This window comes from Capra hircus, chromosome 18 (genome assembly GCF_001704415.2).
Source record: "Capra hircus breed San Clemente chromosome 18, ASM170441v1, whole genome shotgun sequence".
Taxonomy (NCBI): Eukaryota; Metazoa; Chordata; class Mammalia; order Artiodactyla; family Bovidae; genus Capra; species Capra hircus.
Window position 1 is genome coordinate 55,469,223 of NC_030825.1, and position 10,905 is coordinate 55,480,127.

Sequence of the window (10,905 nt, forward strand, 5' to 3'; positions counted from 1 at the left end):
TTATCTCTTTTTCTCCCTGCCTCTATTTCTCCCTGCCTCTCATTCTCTATGTCAGCTGGCTTGTTGTTTGTTTGTTTAAGCTGTAAAGGTATTTATTTATTCATAACTAATGTTTATTTCTTTATTTGGCTGCACCGGGTCTTAGTCGCAGCATGCGGGATCTAGTTCCCTGACAGGGGTCAAACCCAGGCCACCTGCACCGCAGCGCTCCGCGTCTTAGCCACTGGACCGCCGGAGAAGTCCTTATGTCAGTTGGTTGTCTATCTTTCCTCCTCTGTTTCTTCCTTTCTGGTGGCCCCTGTCTCCTTGTCTCCGTTGTCTTTTATATCTTTTTTAGATACCTACCTCTCTCTCCTATGAGATTCTTCCCTGTACCCCCGGCTTCTCTCTTTATGTCTTTATGTCTCTCCTGCCCTCACCCTTTTTGTCTCTCCCTTGGTCCCATCCATCCATCCATCCACCGTTTGTCACGCTGCTCAAGTGCAAAGAACACAGACATCCTCAGCCACCACCAAGTCAGGGACACGCCCCACCCTGTGGTCCCAGCCCCTGTCCAGGGGCAGTGCTGGTCTCTCTCTCCATCTTTTTCTCCCACCTCATTGCCCCTCCGCCCCTCCTCACCCGAGATGCCTCCACTTCTCCAAACTCCACCCATCACCCAGGGTCTGCCCTCTTCCTTTCCTCCAACTTCCCCCCTCACCCCCACCGCAGTGAATACAGCCCTTGCCAGATTCTCCTTCTGTAGGATTTGTTTGGCCCTTAGGGATTGGACTCTGACTCTAAAAGAGGCACAAGTTTGGCTCATCGTCTGACAGCCTCATAAAGCAAGTTCTCATGTTTACATGCTACCTCCCCAGAGAGACAGGGCAAGGCTGAGTTTAGACCCCGGTTCTAGAAGAGGGATGCCTGGCCCAGGCTCTTATGTGTAAAATGAGGACGTTCCAAGACTGAATGAGCTCACGCACTCCTAGCACTCAGCCTTGTCAGTTACTGATACATGGAAGATAGACAAAATGTGAAATTAATGTGATCGTTATTACTAGTGGGCTTCCCAGGTGACTCGGTGGTAAAGAATCCGCCTGCCAATGCAGGAGACCCGGGTTCGATCCCTAGCTCAGGAAGATCCCCTGGAGGAGGCCATGGCAACCCACCCCAGTATTCTTGCCTGGAGAGTCCCATGGACAGAGGAGCCTGGCCGGCTACAAGCCATAGGGCCACAAAGACTCAGACACGGCTAAGCCCGCATGCACTATCTCTACTTTTATAGTACCGTCACTATATTACTATTATCTTGAGCTCTTTGCACTCTGCGGCTCAGGCTGCCCATGGTCTGGCAGAAGGCACACAGGAAACATCCCCCGATACCTGACAGTTCTCCTTGAAATATTCATGTAAAGATGCATATGTCACCTTTCTCATCAAAGATAAGGAAGAGAAGATTAGAGAGCATTTACAAATCGGATGGCCCCAGAGGTATCTTTAAAATGAGCCTGGTAGGGAAAATATCTTTAAGCTCTCATTGCACAGCCCCTTGTTGCTGTGTTTACTGGTTCAGAAAAAAATTGGACTTGGAAATAGTACAACCACACAAAGCCACCGGCAGGTTTGTGAAAAGAAACTGAATTTTCCACGCAAGCTGTAAAATGAGCTCTTGCCTTGCGCTCATTGAACTGGCCAGTGTCTACGCTGTGGGCGATTCTCTCTTAATCAGAAGCGAGATCTCCAACACCTGAGATCTGCTTTCTTCCCTGCAGGTAAACAAAAGGTGATTCTAATAGATTCATATCTGCCTGTGAGGGCACCCACTGGTGGTCCAGGGGCTAAGACTGCACTCCCAATGCAGAGGGGTCTGGGTTCAATTCCAGTTCAAGGAACTAGAGCCCATATACCACAACTAAGCATTCGCATGCTGCGACTAAAGATCCCGAGTGCTGCAGTCAAATTAATGGATTGAAGAAAAAGAGAGCCTCGCTAAAATCAGAAATGAAAAAAGAGGACCTCATGTAAAGAAGGGCTTCCCTGATGGCTCTGTGGTAAAGAATCTGCCTGCCAATGCAGGAGACATGGGTTCGATCCCTGGTCCGGGAAGACCCCACACGCCTCGCAGCGACTAGGCCCATGCACCACAGCTGTTGAATCTGTGCTCTGGAGGCTGTGCTCTGCAACAAGAGGGGCCACTGCATTAAGAAGCCCAACTAGAGAGGAGCCCCCATTTCTGTGCAGTTAAAGAAAAGCCCTCGCAGCAAAGGAGGCCCAGTGCAGCCAACACATAAAACTGTTTAAAAGAAGAAGAACCAACGGTCTAGTCCAACCCCTTCTATGGTTCAGATGTGTAAACAGAGGCCCAGAGGGTATGGGCTTTGCCTGAGGTCACACAGCATTTCCGGAGAAAACCCTGAGCCAGACCCATCTCCTCCTTGCCCCCGTTCAGAGCATCTAGGAGGGACTGGCATCATCTTGATCTCATGCCCATTCTTTCGGTTATTTCGTGAAAGCATTCCAGAAGTCTGGTCTCCGTGTTACTCCAGAAGGGATCCTCCAGAACCACTTCTGCACCCAGACCTGCGGCATTTCACACTGTCTTCCCTGTGATGGAGCCAGCTCCTTCTCAGGAGAAACCTCCTCCCTCCCGATCCCACCTCGTCCCCACAGTGTCTAAAATCCATTTCACAGTTTTGGTGTAAATCCTTGTCACGGATCACTTGGGACAACCCGAGTCAGGATAGCATCCTTTTTTAAAATAGTGCCTGAGACCGTGGGAAGCATCGTCTGTACTTTTCACCTTGGCAGCCAGGAAACTCAGCACCACAGTCAGGAGTCAGTCACAGTAACCGTCTCCCTTCCTCCCTCATCCCTGTCTTCTGGTGCTCCACCTCCCTCTTTTCCTCACTGTGGTTTCTTCCTTCCTCCTGCCTAGATAACATCTGCAAAGAATATTTATACCTCTAACTTTAGATCTTTCCTGGAAAGAAACTATAGCTGGCAAAACTTGACAGATATGTCTGAGTAGATTATACACTTGGATAAAGGAATCCTGGGTAGCCTCAAATAAATTATGCATGTGTGTGAGACAATTAAGCCAGGCCCATGAATAAATTATGCAAATATAGGTGGCAATCGTGGGGCTGTGGGAAATAAATTAGGCGAACGTTTTAAAGGAGACTAAGCAATAGGCCCGTTAAGACACTGGATAAATGAGAGGCAAGTGATTATGTGAATGTGGGTGTGAATTACACAGCTGTGGTTCTAAATTTTTTTCCCACTATTGGAATAAATTATGCAAAGTGGTCTTTTCAGTGGGCTGGGTTTATGCCTAGGTTAGACTCGATATGGGTATGAATTACAGTGAAGTGGTATAAATTATCTCAACGTCAGCAATCAATTATTAATAATGAATGAACTATGCAAACCACGACTGCTTATCTGGCAAATACAAAGCTAGATTATGCAGATACAAGTCCATGGGCAAACTATGCGAATTGCACCAAGTTACTCAAATCAATTAGCACTGTCAGAAAACACAGGGCTGGATTCTGCAACTGTAAAATGAATTATGCAAATGGGGGATGTCTAATTGCAAAAGTGGAAATAAATTATGCGAAAGGCAGGGAGTATAGGAAAACACGTGACCATACCTGGCAAATACCTGACTAGACTGTCACATGCCTTACACGGATCACTAGGACTCTGTTAGCACACATGGCACCCTTGAGAGAGTTCAAAGATGCCATTTCCAGATGGGCATATTACGAAATGGCATCTGGTTCTGCGTGGATGAGCTCTTTCCAGAGTTTGCAATGCCATCCAGACCTGGCTTGGGGAATACCCACCAGACTCCAGCCCCAATTTGCCCTCTCTGGCCCAATGCCTTTGTGCAATGCACGACCTGGACAACTGTACCCGGTGGCCCTCTCAGATGTGAGCATATGCTATGCTAAGTCACTTCAGTCGTGTCCGACTCTGTGCGACCCCACAGACAGAAGCCCACCAGGCTCCCCCATCCCTGGGATTCTCCAGGCAAGAACACTGGAGTGGGTGATGTGAGCATGCGTTTCTGCAAACACAGGCATTGACTCTCCAAGCCCAGGAGGCCACCCCTCTGGACTGTGCAGACACACATGCACCCAGGAGATGTCCGTGCATCCTTGCTCACCTGGACCACACCTGGGGAGAAGACAGCCAGGATGAGATAAAGCCAGACGTAAGCAAAGATGCTCCAAGAGGCGGTGACAAAGAAGACCCTCAGGTGCTTGATCTTGCGGCTCTCGCCGGCTGGGATGACATAGATGCACACAGCGATGACCACAAACATGTTGAAGGCAGCGCTGCCCACGATGGTGCCCGGGCCCAGCTCGCCCGCCTGGAAGTTGTGGCCGCAGACCTCAATGACGGACAGCAGGATCTCTGGGGCTGAGGAGCCGAGGGCCATGAGGGTGAGGTTGGACACTGTCTCGTTCCAGATGCGGACGGTGCCCACGCTGGTCTCGCCGTTGGCCTTGGTGATGGTGATCTCCTTCTCCTTGGACGTGATGACCTCGATGGAGGCCATGAAGCGGTCGGCGATGATGGACACACCCAGGAACATGTAGACCATGGCCACAAAGTAGACCACGGCCCGGGCTGCCTTATCCCCCAGCGACGGGTCATCGGGCTCCCAGACGGGCAGCAGGACCCCTGGCTGGCAGCGGTTGGAGCCCTGGCAGCCCCCTGTACTGCTGGCATCGCTGTCATTGGCTGGGGGAGGTGGCAGGGAGGGGGTCGGGGTGGCCGCCCCTGAGCATGGCGGAGTCCCCAGGAGGAGTGCAAACCCCACCAAGGCCAGGGGAGCCATGGAGGGGGGCAGGGTCCTGTGGGGGAGGAGGAGGAAGTCTGGGTGAGGGGAGCAAACCCCTCCTCCCGCTTGCTCAGGAGTCAGGGCTTGTTGCAGGCGGAGAATGGGGGAGAAGCTGGGGACTAACAGAGGGAGGAGAGAGACCAGGAGAGACAGAGCGACAGAGATTCAGAGACAGGGACACAAAGAGACACTCTGTGCTAGGCAGAGGCCGAGAAAGACATAGAAAGATAAAGGCACCATGCGCTGCTGATGGACATGTAGCCTCTATGAGAAACTACAGTTGACATCACGTATCCCAGGACTCAGCAATTCCACTCCCAGGAATGTACCCAGGGAAATAAGTCAAGGGTTCAACGAAAGACCCATACACAAGTGTTTACAGCAGCTTCATTGATAATAAAGCTTGAAACAAGCTGGATGCCTATTGGTAAGAACACAGAGAGGTACAGGGCAGAAGAGGCACACGGTGGAATGTTATACAGCACCGAAAAGGGGGTGCACAACTGATACAGCCAACATCGCAGATGCATCTCACAGACATATCACGGAAGGGGGAAGCTAGGCACAGAAGGACGCAGAATGAATAAGTCTGTGGGTGAGGCAAGGCGCTGGGGGGGGGCCCTCAACTCATTCGGTGATTCCTATGCTTCCCAATTTGGTGCTCGGAGGGCTCCTGCTTGGGATTTGGGCTGTATAGGTGCTTCTTTGTTCTTCCTGTCTCAGGTAGGGCTGGGGAGGGGCTGCTGGCGGGCCTCTCACTCACATTCTGCCCCGCAATGCTAGCACGTGTCCCTCTCCAGTATACCTGCGCCTCTGGGAAGTGGGAGATTCCTTAGAAGCCGTGACATTGTGACCCCCAGGTTGGTTTTTTTGCCCCATGTGTAGGTGTGGGGTCAGTCCTTATCTTCCTGCCTCTGGTCCTGGGCTTGAGTGGCTATGTCTGTGTGTCCAGGTGTCCTTTAAAAATGCAAAATCATTTCACATCTTTCTATCCGATCAGAACCACGACCGCCACACGCCCCCCATGGCTCCGGTCTCTCTCCAAATACTGAAGTCCAAGGTCTCTCACAATCTGGTCCCCTCGTTCTCTTTCCGGTCTCATTTCTCTCCCTCTCTCCCTCCCTCACTTGGCCTCAGCCACACTGCCTCTTCCCTGCTCTTTGGACAAGTTCTTGCCTCAGGGCCTTTGCACCTGCTGTTCCTCCTTCCTGGGACACTCTTCCCAGCATATCCTCTCCCTCTCCTCCTTCAGCTCTCCACTAAGAGGTCACCTTCCCTGACCACACTGTTTGGAATGACACCCTCCCAACTTTGGGGAGTCCCCAGCCATCTCACAGATGAGCTGACCAAGGCTCAGATAGGCTTAGTAACTTGTCCAGTGACCCCCAGCAGCCATTCTGTGGCTCCCAGTGTCTCTCTCCAAGAGGGGTCCTGACTTCCAACTCCCCCGCCCCAAACTTGTGTTGCTGTGGTAACCCAGTAGCCTATAAAACAGGCCTCAGAAAGGAAGGGAGGGGTCCTCAGGGCCACCTGCTCCCTGACCCCTCTCCTGGCCACCAGCCTCATTTCTCCCATAACATCCATTTCTGTCTGAGAAAGTTCTTCTCAGAGTCTAGCCCACAGCCTGCCCCCAACGCACACTGGTGTCCTCACGACTGAGAGCTGGGGGAGGGAGGCAGAATGTTGGCAGAACTTCCCTGAGAAGGAGTGAGTGTGTGTGTGTGTGTGTGTGTGTGTGTGTGTGTGTGTAGGCGGGGTAGAGGGGTGATTCTTAAAGGGCCACCGCACAATTACCCCCTCAGCAAGGCCCCTAATGATACGTCTAATTAGCAGCCCCTTAATTAGCAACGACTTAGGCATAATTACAGACCCACCAGGATCCAAAGCAAAGACTCACTCTCTCTCCTCCCTCCCTCCTCATCAGCCCCTAGCTTTCAGGAGAACCCAGGGCCACCTGGGAGTCAAGAATTCATCCATAGCCTCTCACCCCCTCACTCAGGGAAGGGCCTCGGCCTGGGAAGTTCTGCCTCGCATCCAACCACCTGTCCTTTCCGCCTCGGTCCTCAGGGGAAACCAGGGTCAGCCAGTGGGTGTTCTGACACCCGCCCTCCTTGCCCCGAAGCTGGGCAAAGCAGCCTGGTTCAATGGCTTTTTCTCCTGCAACACCTGGTTTCCTCTCCCTGCAGCCTTAGAAGAAGAGCAGTCAGGGAGAGAAAGCACTGGATAAACACTTGTGTGATGAGCCACCAAGAGGTCGGAGCCCTGTCACTGGGGACAGCTGGGCTGCTTCTGCTTGAGACTCCTGCCTCTGCCTTTCTTGTTTCCCCAGCTGCCCTGAAACCTAAGCTGGGTATCCAGGGGCAAAAGGATCAGGTGGAGGCCAGGGTGGGACTCCGGAGGGCAGATGGCGGGCATCATCTGTCCCTGGGGCTGTCTCTCCCCACCCTCCTGGGCCGGTGGCCAGCTGGGTCAGTGGGGAGTGCCCTAGTTCTGCCTCGCCCCCATCTGGGGGCCTCAGACGCCTCATCTGTAGGATGGGGACTGCAAGCTTGAGCAGGGTGGGGAGGTCAGGCTGGCAGGCCAGGTAGGACCCCCTCTTGTCGGTAAGCAGCGCTCAGGGCAGGGGCAGGGGGTGCCTGCTGCCTGCCCCTCGGTGGGGACACAGCCTTCTAAACACGCCCACTTCCTGCCCCTGAGTGAGCCAGGTCCCCCTGCCCCCAGCCCTGCACATGGTGTCCCCGCCGGGGGATCCCACACAGACACACGCAGTCTTGGTGTTCAGGCTGTGATACATCCATCGGTAAACTGACACCGGGAGGGGCAAAGGGCTTGGTCAAGTCGAGAAGCTTCAAGTCATGGGCAGGACAGAGGCCCGGGGCTCCTAACCTGTGCTCGATTTAACCCACCCAGAGCCCCTCCTGGGCACTCACTAGAGGGCCTCACCCCATCAGTGTGGGTTACAGGCTCAGCCCCACACCTCTCATCTCGCCCACCTCCTCTGGGGCCCCCCTTCCCAACAGGAAAGAAGAGGGACCTCAAGACTCAGAAGGGCCCTTTCCAGAGCCCTCAAGGGGCAGCGGAGAAGCTTCTGAGCTCCACTCCCTCTGGAAGACAGGTCTGGGGCTGGCACACTAGGAGAGGGATGGAGGCAAGACTGCAGGAAGGACTGGCCTGGCCCGACCCAGGACCTATTATTGCTCTGCCTGGAGCAGTGAAAGGGGCTCAGTAATTGTCCAAAGAATGAATGAGTCACGAAATGGACAGACGGCTAAAGACGTACAGGAGTGAGACGGCAAGAGGGACGGGGTCCCGTCAATAGGAAGAGGAATGGGAGGGCAGACTGAAGACAGGACCAGTTCGGTCTCCACTACAGAGGGCACAGTTAGACTGCGAGAATGCCTGGGATGCCAGAAATCAGGCAGGGGCGAGCAGAGGAGCTCTGAGCTCAGGGGAGGGATGGGCGGGTGCCAACTGGGAGGATGGGGTGGGGGAGCTCGGCGGAGGAAGGGAGCGGAGTTTGGGGGACTCCGTGCCTCCCGGGCGAGCCCACTCTGAGGCGGTGGTGGGGGGGAGGTGGGGGATCTTCTTCCTCCAGGTCTCCCCTGGCCAGGGGCGGAGACAAAGGTGTGTAGGAGGCAGAGTTAACCAGGGAGAGGAAGAGGGGAGGAAAGAGAGAGGAACAGGGAGCAGGTGCCTGGAGACAGAGATGGAGATGAGAGAGGAAGGGGAGCGACAGGAAGACCCATGCGGAGATGGAGAGAGACAGAGAGGAAGGCTGAGAGCGTAGAGACCAGAGACCCAGGGAAACACACAGAGATGGCGAAAGAGGAAGGCAGGGAGAGAGACCCAGGACTGACACAGAAAGCTGGACCAGACCCAGGCATGGAGAGAGTGAGACGGAGGGAGTCAGGGACTCAGAGAGACAGGCAGACTCGGCAGGACCGAGAACCCTGAGAGGTGTGGAGGCACAGAAAGGCGAGACCCAGACACAGGAGGGCGGGGGCGGAGGCGGAGAACGCGAGGAGGGGGGCTGCCCCAGACGGGGCGGGGGTGTTCGCACCCCCTCAGTGCCCAGGAGGCACCCCTCCCCGGCCCGCCACGCTCCCCGAAGCGCAGGAGGGGCTGAGGATGTTGGCTGCTGGTGGTGGCCCCCCGACTCCGCGTTCGGGCCCTGGTACCGGCAATCCAGGATATGCAGCCCCCTACTCTCCATAACGGAGCCCAGGAAAAAGCGGCTCCTCAAACGCCCCCCTCCACCCACCTGGGGTAGCTCATCCTTCCCCCCAGCCCTCCCTCCTCTCACTGGGGGTCTCTTACCTGCGGCTACAGCCTAGAGCAGGTTCCCCCAGCACTGGATTGGCAGTGGTGGGCGACTCCGCCCGATAGAGAGAGAGACAGAGGGAGAGAGAGTGAGAGGAAGAGGGAGAAGAGCTGGAGACTGAGAGGGAGAGCTAGGGAGGAGGGGAGGGAGAGGGGATAGAAGGAGGAGAGGCGAGGAGGAGGGGGGAGGGACACGGGGGAGGGGGAGTCGGCTGGAGAGGGAGGAGGGGGGCCGGGGGAGAGCCGGGAGGGCGGAGGCGGAGCCGGGGAGAGAGGGGAGGAGGAGGAGGCGGGGAGAGGGAGGCCGGCGCGGGAGGCAGGGGAGGGGCCTACAGAGAGGAGGGGTGGGGAAGGGGGGGGATGAGGCAGCCCAAGCCTCCCACCCACCCTCTGCGTTCAGCACCACAGGCAATGGACAGCGGCGGAGGGCGTGTAGGGCGTGTGTGTGTGTGTGTGTGTGTGTGTGTGTGTGTCTGGGGGGGCGGGGTTCTGGGGGTCATTCAGCAGCATCGTCCACGATGCCCCCGCCCCCCCACCAACACAGTCTCTGATCCATACAAGGACCAAAGAGGCGAAAGAGCTACAAATAGTTCCAGGCTCCCAGAACTGGAGGGGGAGGGCAAAAATGTTTTTAGCCAGAGTCAAGATCCAAATTCACATGCCGGGCCTGCAGACAGAGCCTCACAGAGCCAGCCAGAAACAACCACAAAGGCAGCCATTAATAATAATAACAGTGCAGCCCTTATCGCGTGCCAGACATTGTTACAACATGTTTAGTAAGTGCTTGACACGTGTTGACATAACGGACCCGCCTGAAGACCCTGTGAAGGAAATGCTACTCGTCCTATTCTACAGATAGGGAAACTGAGGCACAAAATGGTAAAGTGCTCCTTCAGTTTCTACCCTTCACTGCTACACCACACGTCGTCCCAGACTCAGGGGCTGGCAAGAAGTCAGGAAGTGAGTTGCAAAGGATCGGGAACACAGTTGCAGCACCGGGAACCCAAACTCACAAATCCTGAAATGGAGAACAGACACACACACATGCACACGTGCACACCCATGCACAGGCTTCACGAAGCCACAACATCACTAGGTAAAAGCCCCCAATCCCATCTTAGGGTCCACTCCCACCCAGGACAGGAGGTGATAGAGGATTTCTCCTCTGCAGACAGGCAGCAGGAGGAAGACCCTGCTCTGGCCAGTGGCCCATGCCCACCGCCACCCGTCCTGGCTGGACACCCTCAGGCTCACTGCCAGGAGGGAGAGAGACGACCCAGCTCCAGCTGCGTGCAATTTCCCATGCTTGGGCTTGGGCTCCGGGAGGTGAGGAGGTCTGGGGCAGCCAAGAATCGGTGGGCTCCAGCCTCCTGCAGACCCACTGCGGGGCACTGGTAGACAGCCTGGTCTTCACTGGTGGTGCAGATGGTCAGACTGACGTGTGGACTTCCACGGCAGGAGGTGGACAGATGGCCAGAATGACCGTAGTGCCTGCCCCTCCCCACCAGGAAGAGTCTCCCCTCCCCTCCCCAACTGCCAGGGAGGAAGCAGTGCCCCATCCCCAACCAACCTGGAACCCCCTCTCCCCTCCCCTGCTTGGGAATGGGTCCCCAACCCTCTGGACAGGGTTCTATTCCTGGCAATATTTCTCCTGTCACCCCTGCCCTCCTCTGGTCCCTGTGATGGAGGCCTGGATTCCTTCTCTGGTGCCATGGAAGTGGCCACAGAAAGGACAATTCCTACAGCCACGG

The 10,905-nt window shown here is 55.3% G+C and overlaps 1 protein-coding gene across 3 annotated transcripts in view; it reads right to left on the reverse strand.

Moving 5' to 3' along the window:
* SLC8A2 (solute carrier family 8 member A2) overlaps positions 1 to 9,462 on the reverse strand; it is a 40,280-nt gene extending 30,818 nt beyond the window's left edge. For all 3 annotated transcript variants that reach the window (XR_001919534.1, XR_001919533.1, XM_018062676.1), the window contains exons 1-2: positions 9,152 to 9,462; positions 4,154 to 4,847 (exon numbers count right to left, since the gene is read on the reverse strand). Coding sequence is in view for 1 of the 3 variants with exons in the window: in XM_018062676.1 (XP_017918165.1) it covers positions 4,154 to 4,831 (678 nt within the window). In the remaining 2 variants the exon portion in view is untranslated. The remainder of the gene's footprint in view (positions 1 to 4,153; positions 4,848 to 9,151) is intronic.